General features: G+C 40.9%; 1 protein-coding gene across 2 annotated transcripts in view; it reads left to right on the forward strand.

Moving 5' to 3' along the window:
* Positions 1-16,626, forward strand: part of Pard3b (par-3 family cell polarity regulator beta) — a 1,021,419-nt gene that overhangs the window by 790,770 nt on the left and 214,023 nt on the right. For both annotated transcript variants that reach the window (XM_041659081.1, XM_041659082.1), the window contains exon 19: positions 7,791-7,901. In XM_041659081.1, coding sequence (XP_041515015.1) covers positions 7,791-7,901 — 111 coding nt within the window. The remainder of the gene's footprint in view (positions 1-7,790; positions 7,902-16,626) is intronic.

The following is a 16,626-nucleotide window of genomic DNA, read 5'->3' on the forward strand; positions in this document are numbered from 1 at the left end:
AAATCAGACAACAGAAACCTTTATGGGTGGATCTCAGAATAGACTATGGAAATAGTAGTCAAAGGCTTCTGAACTTCTCTGCCCCTGTGCTTAGCTTGAGCTTTTTCAAACTCTATAATTTATAAAATGATGAGGAAATAATCATGCATAGTTTGTAAAATAGCTACTTATGGGGTAGAAGAACCATTATCCAAATTCAGAAAACATAATGACTATGAAGTTTGTGTTTTTAAACATCTGACATTGATCCTTGAGTTTCTAATTTTAATATTGTGGATGCTCAGCTTCTGTAACCTTTGCTAAGGCATCGTTTGTGCTCATAGATATCTCCTTTTGCAGCAGGAGAAATGAATACTGTCCAGCTACCTTTGACTTAGGACAAGAGCATCTGAACATTGTTCTTGCCTAACTTTTCCAGTCCTTCATAAGGCATTATTTAGTAGTGCCAGCATTGATTGTGGAACTACATACACCCAATGAGCTCTAGAAGAAAAAGTTTAGGTAGAACTTGGCAGAATTAACACATGAATTAAATGAGAGAGGAGATCTGGGAAATATCAGGACTACAGCCGCACCTACTATGTAAACAATCCTTTCCTCAAGGTGTACAGAGTCTTGGAAGAGTTTGAAAATCTCCATTATTTGGAAGAGCTAGAAACAGAGATAACTGCCAAAAATTTACATTGAAATATTCACCCTACAGGAAACAAGGTACTCAGGTGTAGTAGAAGGCCATTTGTTCGTTCCTGGCTACCCAGACCCAAAATAATCACTCAGAAACTATATTATTCAAATCATTGCTTGGCCTATTAGCTCTTGATTCTTTTTAGATAACTCTTACATCTTAATTTAACCCATTTCTATTCATCAGTGTATCGCCATGTGGCTGTGGCTTACCAGCAAGGTTCCAGCATGTCTGCTTCCAGTGGTGACTACTTGGCATCTTCTTCTCTACCTTCTTTCTTCCAGCATTCAGTTTAGTTTTCCCCACCTAGATCTATTCTACCCTATCACAGCCCAAGGCAGATTCTGTATTCATTAACCAATAAAAGCAACATATATACAGAAGGACCTCTCACACCTCTTGGGTTTGTTGAGTGAGTTGTATTGAGAAAGGGTAGCTGTATACCTGACGGTTGATATTGGTTCATAGGTTAACTCCCTTTGCAAAGTAGAAGGCATGCCCAATCTGTGATATATAGACAACATATAGACCAGGATGGCTATGTATAAGCCCCAACCATTGACAGCATCATGTCACAGTGTTAGAAGTCAAGCCATCCTGGGTGTGATGTGTAGTGGATACTCACTCATGAATGGAGGAATGGATGTATGATTGTAGCATTACCACATCCTACTTTGCCATATGCATTTTTTGGAGGTTCCCAACCCAAAATAGCAAAATAGCAGCATTACTTAGGTCTAGTCCTGGTGTTTCCCTATTACTTGCTGAGGTTTTCCTCGATCATGCACAAGTTTACCATTGATCATTTAAACCCCCCAATAATTTATAGTTTATGAGCTAAAAATCTATTTCTCTCATACATACTATGTCATATTAACTGATAAGTCATCTACAAACACCTCGGCCTACTTATTCTTAACTATGATCAGATCAATTTCTTCACCAACAGCTGCTTTTTGAGACTCCTTCTCCATTTGAGGCCTCATCTTTCCAGGGAAGCTGTATATTTCTGTTGCCCCCTCCCCCACCTTGCCAAGAATTTCTATTCTGTACGAATGCTCACAACAGCATTTCTCATGACAGAAAGAGTGTGGACATGATGGACTAAACCCACTTAAAAAACCTGAGAAGGCTTAAAAATAAGGGAGAGAGAGTTTAACACAGATTTTTGCTCTTTGTTGGTGGCGTGCTGTAGAGAGATTTCCTGATTCGGCAACAGCAGCAGAAAAAGCGCTGTGTCATTTTAAAGCTCAGCTTCTTGGGGCTGTGCTGCCAGCGTGAACTCTGGCTTTAAAGGATTTGTGGCAGTCTGCTTGCTAGAGGCAAGGTCATGGGTTCGAGCCCCACGTTGGGCGCCATTTGTAGTAATAAGGGCGGCGGGGCTGCGTCCCCAGCACCCCGGCCGCCTGCTAGCTTACGCCCGAAATAACAACACACAAATTATATTCATCTAATCACTGCTTGGCCCATTTCTATCTAGCCTCTTCTAGGCTAATTCTCACATATTAATTTAGCCCATTTCTAATCATCTGTATAGAGCCCCTAGGTGCACTTACTGGGAAGATTCTAGCCTATGTCCATCCTGGGTCGGAGCTTCATCACGTGCATCTGCCTGGGAGCTGGGAGCATGGTGTCTCTCTGAGGCGTCTGCTCCTGAGAGGAGAGCTGTGGAGTCTGAGCTCACTTCCTCTTCCTCCCAGCATTCTGTTCTGTTTACTCCTCCCACTTATCTTCTAACCAATGAGGGCCAAGCAGTTTCTTTTTATTTAACCAATGACCTTCCTCCATCATGACACAACAAAATGATTGTCATTGGTGGCACCGAATCATGTATTTAAAAACAGATGAGGTGAGACACCACATTTTGTCAACAGTCAAAAGAAAGGAAAACAATAAATAAAAAATCCTATTCCCTTCTTTCCTCCATCTTCTGTTTTGTTGTTGTTGTTGTTTTTGTTTTTGTTGTTTGTTTGTTTTTTTCTATAACCTGCTGCCTTACTCTGGTCATTTCCGGATAGGCTCTTGGCTCTATAACCTGCTGCCTTACTCTGGCACCTCACCCACCTGGCTTGAACTTGCAACTTTGCACTGTGCATTGCCCAGGCTGGGAAGACTTGCCGGCCTCCTCCTCATTGGACTGCTGGATCTCATTCCCATCTGTCACCACACTCACCCCATTGCAGTCGTCTCACATACTTTTGCAAGCATACTTTCCAGATATTCATCCTTCAATCGGTTTTTCTTTTAATTCTTTCATCTGTCTCCTTCCTCTGTAAATCCTTTAGATGAAAGAGTTTTGCAGAGGTGGTACTGGGGCTAGTACTGGGACTGTTTGCTTAGGTTTCTTGAAAGTGTTCCAAAATCATATTTAGGGTAGCAGTACGGCTCAACAAGTAAAGTGCTTGCCACTAAGCCTGATGGCATGAGTTTAATTCCAAGATCCTCTGTGGTGGAGAGAGAATCAGCTCCCACACCTTGTCCTCCCACTTCTGCATGCACACTATGCGGCACACCCTACACATTTAGATGCAGGTCTTTACTCCCTCTTCACCGGCTAACAAGCACATAATTGTCTTCTCTCAGTGGCCACTGCTCTAGCCAAGCCACAGGCCTCCCTGTCTCTCCACAGTCATCCCAAAGCAGCCTGTTACTGTTTTGCTGTTTTCTTGATGCTTTTTGGCTCTCCAGCCACAGTGATCTTTAGAAAATACCTCTCCCACGGTCACCTCTGCTCAAAAGAATACAGTTACTCCTGTTTTCCCTTCACCACCTCTCTCAGTCCACCACTTTTCTCACTAGTGACTGTCCCCATTGTTACTAACGAACACCCTTCCCTGGCTCTAATGCTCCACTCCAGGCTCCTCTCAGACTTTCAGCCCTTGCTTTTCTACCCACATCTCATGAAAGTGCCCCTCACTTCAGTCAACCTTTTTACTGACTGGAAAACATGCCATCTCCAGCTCATCATCTGTATGTGTGCTGCTGCTTCCACCACAGACAAAACCTCCCACCGATTCACCTGCTAGACCTCCTGAATACACTGTCTTAGTTAGGGTTCCTGCTGCTGGGAAGAGACATGACCATGGCAAATTTATGAAAGAAAATATTTAATTTTGGTGGCTTGCTTACAGTTCGGAAGTTCAGTTCATTATTGTCATGGAAGGAAACAAGGCAGCGTGCAAGTAGACATGAGAACATAGCTGAGAGTCGACTCTTAGACAACAGGACGTGATCTAAAATATTGGATATGAGATGTCCATATATTGAGCATATATGAGACCTCAAAGCCTGCTTTCACAGTGACACACTTCCTCCAACAAGACTACACCTACTCCAACAAGACCACACCTGCTAATAGTGTCACTCCCTTTGGGGACCCTTGTCTTTGTCCATTTTCAGGTATGCATCATCTCTGCACCTAGACATGTTTTAGTTGCTGAAGTCCCTGTCATCATCCTTCCTAACAACTTTCACAGTTTGCTACCATGCAGTTGTGCTTGCTGATGACCGTCTTCTCCCTGAGAATGTAAACCCCATGTTAATTATAATGTCTGACACACAGTGGGTGCTGAAAAATTCTTCGTAAAGAATAAGTGGAACGCAGGAAGGTAGAAAGAGGAGAAAGAATAAAGGAAGGAAGAGGGGGAAGAAGAAAGGAACAAAAGGAGGGACAGAAGTTTCCCACAAAGGTGTTTCAAGTAACCGCTGTGGAAATGAACAGGGTCTGGTGTTTTAAGCAAACGTATTTGTGAAAATGTAAACTTGCACAAAGAATATGTTGAAAGGTGATTTTTCCATTTTACAAAAAGATCCATCATGGGATTCTGTACGCAGACTACCTAGGTGCATGTAAAATAACATGTTATTGATGGAACCATATGTATGCTCATGACTTCTCAGCACAGTATCTTAAAGCCAGGCTAACTCAGTAGTTTCCTTAAGGCACCTGGCCCAGAGTCGCCAGCCCTCACATTTCTCAGAGAACAAACAGAGCAGCCTGGAATGTGAAGGCCGTCCCAAACCTCTCGCATGCAAAGCAATGGTCACAGCCAGCCAAGGGCCTCATGACTTTTCTCACACGAGTGGTTAATGGGGAGATGAACATCCCAGACTCTCCTTTCTGGGTCTTGGGTAAGTAAGGATGCTGTGGAATGACTTCCCAGAGGGACGCTAAGGAAAGGAAATAGCAAACAGATGCTTCCCTCCCCACCACTCAAGCCCTGCCCTTCCCTCTGCCACTGAAGATGAAGAAGTCTAACTGCAAAGCTGGGGAGAGAAGCCAATGTGATCGTCGATAAAATACAGCTCACTTCCATGGGGTTGGGGTCACTGTAACAAAGCAAGGCCCTCTCCATGACCATTACACCCCAATTCTGTTCTCAACCCCCCAGACTCTCTGAAACAGTGTGATCTGTAAACTTCACTCTAGCAAGAGAAGTTTTGCAGCTATGTCTGCCATTCTTATTGGGTTGAAAACTTAAAGAGAATGGATTTTAAATGAAATATTTATAATCGCAGTGGAACTGGCTGATTTAATGAAAAGTTCTTGATAAAAAGAAAATACTTTGCAGGAGTTAAAACTAAGAGCCAAGCAAGCTACTTTTGAACTGCAACTCAGGTGAAATAGTTTAGATACCAAAGGAAAACTATGCCTGGGGTGTGGTGAGAACCGTGAAGGCAAACAGGGTCTAGGTTACTTTTAACCTTCAAACATAAGGCTACTTTTATGTCTGAAAAATCCAAAGCCTCCAAATTTTTAATAAAATGCAGGATATGGAGGAGGGGAGCAAGCTTGTGGTTTGGCAATGCTGAGTTCCCATCAATTTCCAAGGCATCTTTCCTACCCTGGCCCGCCAATGTTTTGAATTTTCTGTCCAAATGTTGTTATATTCAATGGCATCTTGGGAGAAGAATTCTTTATCTAAGTGATGAACGAAGGTGCTAACTTCTCCTGTGAATGTATTTAGAATAAGAATGATCTCTAAGCTGCTTCTGAGTACAGTGTAGAAAGCTACAGAATATATTCATGGAAATTTTATTTAGATATCTCCTGCACTGTAGGTTATAGTGAGGTCTTGAATATATCAGCAAATCTGAATAATATTTAAAAGTTGATGTTCTTCTATTTTCGTCTGCATTTTTTATTGGTTTCCTAGCTGCTTCTATAAATGATAGCAGGTCATATCTTCAGTGACGAGCAGGAATTGTTCCAGAAGTGGAGGCAGAATAGAAAGACGGAGGAAGAATGAAATTGCAGAGCGTGGGCATGAGCAGAGCGTGTGGCCACAAACGGGACGTCATAGAAGAGGGAGCAGAAAGATCTTAAGAGCCACAGGGGTGAGGAGGACTGGAGCAAGACAGCATCTTGTGGTCAGGCACGACCCCTGAGCTCATGAATGCCCAGCAGTTGTGCTTGCCTGAGTAAGAAAGACCTGAGTAAGATCAAGACAATCGGTATTCTAGTAGAAAGGGAAAAGGGGTGTGTGAGCCCTCACCCCTAAGTGAGGGCTGAACCCATGGACAGTTGTCATCTTCTAGGGGAGACAGTTTTTGCTAAGATCATGGCTGCTGGTTGGTAGGATGTATATACGGACACAGGACCTTAAGCTAAGGGCGACAGTTGACCAATGTCCCAGGAAGACTGAGCTCAGCAAGCACATTGTCGTAGTAGATAAGAGTGGGGGGGGGGGGGTTGCGAGAAAAGACGTGTTAACTGAAACTGTAGGTTGAAGAGAAGTCAAGACTGGGAAGCCTTTCTGCGGTCTGTGTCATGCTAACAGCTGGCTTTTCTGAGCCTTGAGCCTCCTGGGTGTGATGCTCAGAGTGGCCGTTTGTTAGCACTGCTTCCATGAACCAGAAACACAACCCAAAGAGGAACTTCAAAGGACATATACACAAGAGATCATTCTGTGATTTATTTTTAAATTGTGATTCTAGTTGGAGATGGATAAGACCATCTTCAAATCTTATAACACATCTTCACATAAAGAGATTCTAGTTTCTGTCACAATGAAGGGGAAGAAGGCTAGCTTAAGCACAGCTGGTTTGGAAGCACACCCAGCTTTCAAATAGGTAGGTAAGTGGATGGATGGTTGATGGATGGGTGAAAGGATGCATGGATGGAAGGATGGATGAACAGATGGACAAACAGACAATCAGATAATATATTGGCGCTAACACACATAGTTAAAATTCGCTATGTAATAAAAAAAAGGACTAGATATTTAAAGGTAAAAAGATTTAAGGAGAATCTGCCTACACTGCCGAACGTGCATCATGAAGTGCTTTTCTCCTCATCACTTCATCCATGGTGACTGTCGCATGATGGGTAGGGCCTGCTTGTATTTCAGCCATCGCCACCTTTCATTTCAGATTGTCCTACACACGCTGAGGAAACGCGATGTTCTTGTAATGCACTACCGTTGCCGCTTTTGTGCATGTAGCTACTGATGTGACATTTATGCTAATCACATTACCTAGAGCAACTTGGGAACCGGGGGCACTGTTGTAGAGTAACTGTGACCTGGAAGACAGAGAAGAGCACACAGTGTAGGCAAGTTCTAATCCCAGGCCTGGACAGAACCAATGAGAAGTGTGTATCCACTTCAGAAACACTCCCTCCTGTTTCCCCCAGGGCTTTTCAGTCTTCCTTGATAATAGGAAAGCATTTAACTGAATATTCAGTAAGTTCCCTTGTTACCTGTAATTATATAATCTCATGTATTTTACCTTAAAATGGCAATGGACTGAAGTTCTGGAGGGCCTCATTAGAAAACTGTTCAGTTTTTAGTTACAAATGAATGGTAATCATTCTGTGTTTTAATTCTTCATTGAATTAGTAGTCAGAATTGTTCACCTCTAATGACATAATGCTATGCTTGATACAAAATATGTCAGTGAAAAGAAGGAAAGAGAGGAGAGAAAAAAGAAAAAACAGTAACTGTGTTATTTTCCTGCTTCTGTAATCTGATTTTACTTCAGTTTCATGCCTACTGTTGCTGTGCTATTTAGAATAAAGAATTACAGCTGCATGAACTCATGTCATACACACCTTACATTTGCCAAGGAAAAAGTGTGAGTTACTAACTTTGTTCTTTCCCTCCAGATTTGGAAAGAAGAAAGATGATAAGGGTGGAAAGGTGGAACAGAAAGGTACCCAGAAGCCCGGGAACCTGGGAGAAGAAGAGCTGGAAAAAATGAAAGAGGAGACGGGAAGGTGAGCAGATGATCGAGCCCTCCCTTTGTCTCCTACAGAACCTGTGTTTGAGTCAGTAACTCCCAGGAACCAACAAGAGCATAGCAGAGGGCTGTGCCTTCCTGGAAGAGCCACCACCCAGGGAATCTTTATCACATTCATAAGAAGAAATCCGGCTGTGTTTTCGTTTTATCAGTACCTATAGTCCCACACTGTGCTGCTCCCATTCTGACTCCATCGGTGCTTGTTTTCTCATGGCTTAAAGAGTGATTTTTCTCCCTGCTAATCCAAAGGTCATTTTGATATTGATGTTTAGAGCTCTCACGTTCCCCTAGTCTGTTCCTCGTTTTTTGACAGTCTGCTGTATGCCTTTCTTAATTATATTCTGCTAACTCCTTTTAGGTCATGTAATTTGAGAAGTCCTCCATTTTTCAAAAGCTACTGTCTTTTACTAGGCTATCAGCAGGCTGAAAAGCGCACTGCCCATCTGTTAAAGGGCCGGTTTCATATCCAGCAGTAATGGCAGTTTGCGAGGGCCGAATTCTCGTACTTGAAGAGGGTCGTGTTTGTTGGACAAGAGGTCCTTCACTCATCTTTGAAGTTAATTCTGGCACTTCTCCCAAGTAGTTGTGTAAACATCTGACTTTACAACATGCAATTGAATATTCATATAGTTTTGCTATTCTCTGCCTTCCAAACAAAATAAAGCTAGGAAAAAAATACTAAGATAAGGCAGAGCTGGATCTAATCGTACATATTTGTGATTACTCAGGGGAAGTCAAATGTATCCAGTTTTTCACTGGCTTATTAGCTAAGATTATCCTCATGGTTTTTAAGAGTCCATTCTTATATTTTGTCTCCATAGTGGACGCACTAAGAGAACCACATCTATTCACTGTGTTTTCTCACACACCATAGTCTGAAGTATATCCTGTTAACCTTTAACCCTATCTTGCAGTCAATTTCCATTGAGAAGACTGACTTTACCAATAAGGAGGCGGGGGAGAAGCTATTTAGTCCTCTCTCATTTTTGAGAAGCTGATAAGCCCTGGCTCCAGGGTCACCAGAGCAGTTAAAAGGAAATCAAGTGCTCTGCATTGTAGTTGACCAGTCACCTGGCAGAGCTCCCCTAAAAAAAGGAAAAGTGCCCCATCAGAGCCCAGGCGTCAGTCATCCTGGACTGGAATGGAATTCGGGGACAGACTTAATGCAGCATTGCAGAGACATGTGCACTGGGGGCCTGCATCATAGGTCTTTCTGCCCCCCACCCCCGACTTCATTTACTGAGACTGTGTCCCACGCCTCATCTTCGGGAATCGGAATTGTTTGCTAGAATGCAGTCTGGGCATTTTTTGCAGTTTAGTGCTTGCTTGAAATGGGGGTAAAAATCTCCCAGTGGCGGGTGGACTGCGTGCCAGCTAGAAAATTGATAACTCATAAAATAAGGTGAGCTGTCTTTAAGCAGGAGTTCATTTCCTTTCTAGTTTTGCCTTTGGACGCAGGTGCCTGAGGGAGTTTTGTTCTTAGAAGCAAAGCCGTAAATTTGCCTCTGCTGAGTGTAGGGGCTTCAGGACCAATATTCTTAAAATATGTCTGGTGAAAATATTGAAAGAAGTGTACTATTAGCCTGCACCTAAGTCACCTCCCACACAAGGAGCCATCAAATAGATCCAGTGCAGGTTTCCTACCGACAACATGGCCTCAGGAGGGCATCAAGGAAGTTGAAGGAGCTGATTTTAGGGTTGGGTGCTGTGAAATCAGTGACCAAGGAGTTTCAACACTCAGTGGTTGAGGACCATGGGGGACCAAGAGGAGCATGGAGCATGGTGGTCAAGGCTGAGCATGTGGCGTTGCTCACAGCCCCGCAGTGCTGCTCCTTGGCTGTCCATCATCTATAGGAAACCAGTTTATGGCTCTACAGATCTCAGCAAGTGTGATACTCTTTGTGGATAGTTGCTATGGAGAAAAGATGAAAATAGAAAATAATGATAAATGCTTTTATCGTCCTTTTCTTCAATATAATCAATATCTGTATCTTTGAAATGAGTCGAGTTATCTTATTGCTTACTAATTCTGTCATAGTTCTCCAGGGTAATAGTTTTCCATTAACCCTTTTCAAAGTGTTTAAAGCCCTTAAATAAAGTACATACTGTTAGCATTGGGGGTAACCAATTATCAGAATCAGTTTTTTTAAACCTCAAGAATTTTTTGAACTGTTTTGGCCATTGGCTCTTTGAAATGGATAGACAGCTATAAGAAAATGCTTTTAAAAGTGGATTTATTTTGGAGAAGCCACATTACCAATACACCAATAAAAGTCTAAATCAACTTCCTTCTTTGCACAACCAAGAAGAAATTACCAAAAATGGAGGTGGAAAAAAAAAGAATGTAAACTAAACCATAAAACATGGTCTCTAGACCACCTGTGTCTAAATGAATTGCTAAAAGAGATTGGTAAAGATAACTATCCCTGAGCCCCACCCAACACTGGAGAATCCAAATCTGGAGAGTTGCAGTCCAGAAATCGTTGTTTACTTGATAGATAAATCTGAAGTGACTCCTCAGCTTTTTTTTTTTTAGTGGCTTTTCATTAGTATTTTTTTATTTTTTTTTATTTAATTTATTTATTTATTAAAGATTTCTGCCTCCTCCCCGCCACTGCCTCCCATTTCCCTCCCCCTCCCCCGATCAAGTCCCCCTCCCTCATCAGCTCAAAGAGCAATCAGGGTTCCCTGACCTGTGGGAAGTCCAAGGACCACCCACCTCCATCCAGGTCTAGTAAGGTGAGCATCCAAACTGCCTAGGCTCCCACAAAGCCAGTACGTGCAGTAGGATCAAAAACCCATTGCCATTGTTCTTGAGTTCTCAGTAGTCCTCAGCTTTTTGAAATCCATGAAACACTGGCTTGGAGGAATAGGATGCAGCTGAGACATCAGGCTTTCTTATTTTATGAAAAAATGATACATAGGATAGTTGTGGAATATTAGTTTAAAACATGTTGCATTCACTTATGCTGTGGAATATTTGTTTAATGCTGCAAAGATGTGTTGCATTTGTTTAACACTGTAAAGCTGTGTGCTTTGGTCTCATAAAGAGCTGAATGGTCGGTTAATGGCTAGGCAGGAGAGAAAAATGGGTGGGGCTGGCAGCCAGAGAGAATAAATAGGAGGAAAATCTAGGGACCGGCATAAGGAGAGAGAAAAGGAAAGGAGAATGCCAGGGGCCAGCCACCCAGCTACAGAGCCGGCAACAGAGTAATAAGGAAAGAAAGATATATAACGTATAAATGTAAAAAAAAAAAAGTATAAAAGAATAAATGTAGTTAAAGAGAAATGGGATAACTTAAGTTAGAAAAGCTGGCTAGAAACAAGCAAAGCTAATGCTGGTCATTCACAAGTAAGACTGTGTCTTCGTGTGTTTATTTGGGAGCTGGGTGGTGGGGCCCAAAGAGTAAAAATACCAACTACACAGAATTTTTCCCGAAGAGGACTACAAATACTATCACCTTCCTTCATGTGCTTCTCCGAAGCATCCTTCATAATGTGCTCTCCCATGGACCTGTGAAAGCCTTTCTCAGCATACCCGGGCCAGTATGAGTCATTCTCTAAAGCAGTCCAACCTCCCTAACACTACAACAGTTTAACATAGGTCCTCATGTTCTGGTGTCTCTCCAACCATAAAATTATTTTTAATGCTATTTTATAACTGTAATTTTGCTACTCTTACGGATCATAATATGAATGTCTGTGTTTTCCAATGGTCGTAGGTGACCCTGTGAGAAAATTATTTGCCCCCCCCCAGGGGGTTGTGACCCACAGGTTGAGAAATGCTACTCTAGAATTAACACCCCATACCACAGGGGTGGGAAAAGCTCAACAGCTCATGAAGAACATTTTGGAAGCATAAAAATATAAGGATTGTTATTAAAGTTACAAATAATTATATCACAATCCCATAGCCATTGTTAATATTTTTATAATCTATTTTCTTTGCCTACTTATCATTTGGAAACTTGCTATCCACACTGCATAGGTTAACAGTTCTATTTTCACACAAGGCTGTCCATGCTGCATAGGTAACATAGTTAGTTATATTTTTACATGATTACATCATTATATTCCAAATGCTTTTCCATTCCCTTCATGGTTTTATAACATTCCATTTTGATCACTGAATAGTCTCTGTGGATAGCATAATGAATTCTTTATCTTCCATTGTCAATTATTCTGCATACATATTTTTGATTGTTTCAGATAGCACTTTGATGAGCATCCTGGTACAAAGTTCTTATAGCTTACCTCAAATCACACATTTCTTGTGGAATTCTTCTTGTTGTATCTTTGCCCAAGTATTAATCTTACTTTTGTTCTAAATATCAGGATTATATTTTTCCCCTTCTATTCATTTGTGAGGTTATTTTCTTATTATTCATATCTTTTTTATAAATTACCTACATATCTAATTCCTGATATAGGAATGATTAGTGTGTGTGAATACTTGACTCTACCATGAAAATGTTAGCAAAACCACATAATAACTAGATTAGTTCATAGAAACACAGGGTCTTGATTGTTGATGCTCAGTGGGCAGAGGCCACTGCACAGCCAAGGAAGGTTGGTATGTGTAGAGACATTTCTGATGTCATTACTGCAAAAGGATGAGGACCAGGAGGTTTCACTGCCTTTTACTAGGTAGAAATCCCTAAACATTCTGCAATGCATGACTTCAATCCTCCACAGGAGAGATTCATCCAATCCAAATGCCAATAGTGCAGGGTTGAGAACCTTTCTAACCCCAGACTTCACCATGTAAGGGAAACTTCCTGGATGTCAAAAACTGTATCACCTCATAGCATCCTGTGATTAATGCAGAGAAATACTGTTTGCCAGATGATGTGACTCTAGCAGATTTGTTAGTTGTGTGAGAAATTATGCCTTGTGAATATTGCTAGTTTTTCTCGAACATGTATTTTAATGCTGGCCTGCTGAGTACTGACATTAGTGATGTGGCCTGTTGATCAGCCATGAATTCCAAGGCACTGAAGAGGTTGCCGTTGACAGTGTACATGATGACAGAGGCATCTGGAAGAACGGAGAGAATCAAACAGAAAAAGTTAATAGGAATAAATGTAAAGTCTTACATTTGGGCCCAGAAAATGAGCCGTACAAACACAGGATACGGAAGGTTTGACTTAATACCAAATATATGAAAAACGTGCTGATGGTTTTAGTTGAGGGTAACTGCAGCATGAGTCAACATGGGGATGGCCTGCCAGAAGCTTAATCCGTCCTAGGCTGCATTCCGGGAAGTCCATGTACAAAATGAAGAAACAGTAATTTCTGTTTTGCACGGCTCAGATCACACCTGGTCTAGCTGAATCTATCGCATGTTGAGAGTGGGAAACTCCACTACAATCCATGAGAAGCACTAAAGGACCCGGAAAGACATAGCCAGGACTTCAGCTGGTGTTGTGTGTTTAAATAGCTGTCAGATACAAGAGAGAATATATTTATGTACAGCACCACTTTCATCCTGTTCTCCTTCACCTACTCATCAATATGTTATTGACTTGAAGATACTAGTAGAGCATTATAAAACAGAAACACCCCAAACATTAAAATGTACTATGAAACAGTGAGTTTGTTGATACTTGAAATGTCTAATAAGAAGCCAATGACTAGATTTAGTTTGTCAGGTAAATATTAGAATTTTATTAACCTCAATCACTGATGTATTCCTTCCATGTCTTAATTATATGCATACATATTCAAATAAGTAAAATATTAGTTCTTGCAAATGAAATACATTAAGTCATATACCTACTAAAATAATCACAAGCATCATTAATACTAAATTTTTCCTTAGATGATCTCTAGGGTCTTTTCCAGATGTTAGACTCTGAGAAAAAATCCAGAGGAATCCACGTTGAATTTCTAAAGCAAACTCTCCTGAACTTGCCAAGGCACTGACTTATAGAGTGTATATAACACTCTTCTTGGGGTGTGCAAGGCCAAGTTTCTCACTCAAAATTGTGTAGTGGGATTTTCTCATCCCCTCTCCGATTTCCTGAGTTTATGATGTGTCCCCTCTTGACCCAAGTCAAACGGTCCATGGCAACAAAGCCCTGCGTTAAATAAGCTCATCATTTTTGTTCATGCTTCAATGATATGGGCCGTAATAAAACATTAGTTCTAAAGGTCTTTATTCCCTGCTAGATGATGAACTCAATATTATATGCGAAGATTATTTGTCCTGACTAAATTAAATTAGCATTTTCTACACATTCAGATTATGTAAATTAGTATCATGAACTGACAGCAAGATTGTTTTTAACATGTCATTAATTTTGGTTGTTTAATTCTAAGAACTGAGTTTGTAATCTTTTGTAAAGTATGATTTTTTTGCATCTTAGGACTATAATGTACTAAATATTTGTCTTCTTAGTACTGTCTCAAGACAGGTAGAAAAAACTGAAGAAAAATCCCCTTACACACACACACACCCCACTCCCTATTTTTTTAGGATTGTTGTATTGACTAGCATATATCCACTGACACCAAAGACTGTTTTCCATTAAACTCCTGTATTACTGACCCAGAAATAAAAATTCTCCAAATGCAGCCTCTTACTGAAAATGAAAAATAAAAAGTTAAAAGCATAAAACACATTCACATCTCCCAAGACCCTCTATGCAACTTACGTCTTGTCAGGATTTTGCTTTGCAGGGTGCTCATTTGTCCCATCAATTAAACATCAGCTGTGTGGGTCGCTTAGACCCTGAGCAGATAACTGAAGAGACTAGGGGGCGACAGTGTGTCCAGCTTCGGCACCGAGAAGCCTAAAAACATATGGGTCTTGTTCTCAACAACAGACCTGGACAGAATGCCAGTAAGAGTGAAGTGAAGATTGAGGAAAATTAATCCGTCTCGGTGTCTGAATTCAAGGTTCTTGGTTTTCTTTCCCTTCAGGACGCCTTCCAAGAATTGCAAAGGCTTCTCCCTCACCTTATCTGCTGGGCTGTTTGTGTTCTCTTGGTTTGAATCAATACATGTGTTTTTGATATTTGGCAAACCAAGATTTAATTATGCAGCTGCAAATTCCCCACATAAATGAAACGTATCTTAGAGATATAAAAACATTCAGAAACCATTTTATAGTTTGAGAATTCAAGGGGGTGAAAATCTATTCCCAACCTCTCTGAATTTTATTTAATTATGGAGGACTTTAATGTTACTGGAAATTGAAATGAAGACCAGAATGAGAGTATAGTTTATCCAATATTTGTTCAGATTTTTTTGGTAAAAAAAAAAAGGTGCACAGGATAGTCTGAGAGAGTATTACATTGTGATTAAAATTTTAGCTGTAACCCACATATTTATTGCACTCTGAAATACATAGAGCAACAAATGAATTGATAGGGTTTTGTCATTATTTTACCCTAAAAGAAGTGCATTTTCATTTTTTATTAAACCAGAAGGTTGATTTCTTTAATTTGCCAAGTGACTCTTGATAATTAATTATTTACTGAACTTAATCTTTGGCACAATTTAAACTGTTGAAAACAGCCGTGTTTTGGCATGGTTACACACAAATGATTAATTCAGCATGGGTTGACTTGTCAATGAATACCCCTGTCTTTTGCCGTAGAATTTGCTGGGCCCCGTGGTTTGGGCAAAATAAAATGTTGGAACAGCTCCCAGTTTTAATAGTCCTGATTTATTATTGCCACTGAGCCCTGATCAGATCATGGACCGCATTAGGTCCCAGTTTTTCAAAAATGCCCCAATTTATGGCTCCCTTAGAATCGTGATAAGGCTGTGTGTTTGAATGGGGCTGTGCTTGGCTAGAGAAGACCCAGTTAATTATTTATAAATTCTTATTAGGTCATCCTACTGTATGGCAGTTCTGGAAAACATTACTAGATGGTGTTTCTTACGACATGGTCATGTTCTTCTTTTGCACCAACAGAGGACGTGATCGGGTTGCTAGTTTCCATGGTACTAAGCATCTTCAGTGACTGGGAGGAAGTCTTGCTCTAGGCACTGATTACAGGTGTGCCCAGGTAGAGCATTAAAACATAGGATAAGCACAGACAATCGTGTCATGGTCACAGCTCACCTTCACCCTTTATTTGACGGTAATGCTTCAGGGTTACCCTTGATTTACAGGGGCTAAGAGTAAGAGCCAGGGGCAATGTGGATGGCTTTATGTAATCTCTGCATTTTTCATCTGATCACCGTGACACTTGACTTCTTAGAAATGCTGATGGTCATCAACAAAACTTGGCACATTACAACATTCCTATAGACAGAGGACCGGAGCACCTACATTCACTTGCCACACCAGCATATCTTATGAGCCAAAACCCTTTTATGGAATTTGAATCAATGTTAGAAGTGCTGTATTAGCAACTGCGTGTCAGCTGAGCTGGATTAATACATAAAATGAATCACTGGACTGGCACACTTTCCAACAGTCATTTAGGGAAGCTTCAGTGAGGTAAACCTCTTGAGCATTATTGTCAAAGAATGCTCCAGTATGGCTATCCCCTGTAGTGGCATATCACATTAGGGTATGCATACAACTGTTGAACTCTGTTCTAAAGAAGGCGTTAAACTACCCAGAGTGAGTCTCAGGCATGTTTGGAATAGAAGATCAAATTTTTTAAATGGGAAAAGAATCTTAAAAATCATTTGATATAGGACATTGGTTTTAATATACACATATTAAATAAAATATATTTGCT

The sequence above is a fragment of the Microtus oregoni genome, unplaced genomic scaffold (genome assembly GCF_018167655.1).
Source record: "Microtus oregoni isolate MIOR12 unplaced genomic scaffold, Mior012 000010F_ref0000083, whole genome shotgun sequence".
NCBI lineage: Eukaryota > Metazoa > Chordata > Mammalia > Rodentia > Cricetidae > Microtus > Microtus oregoni.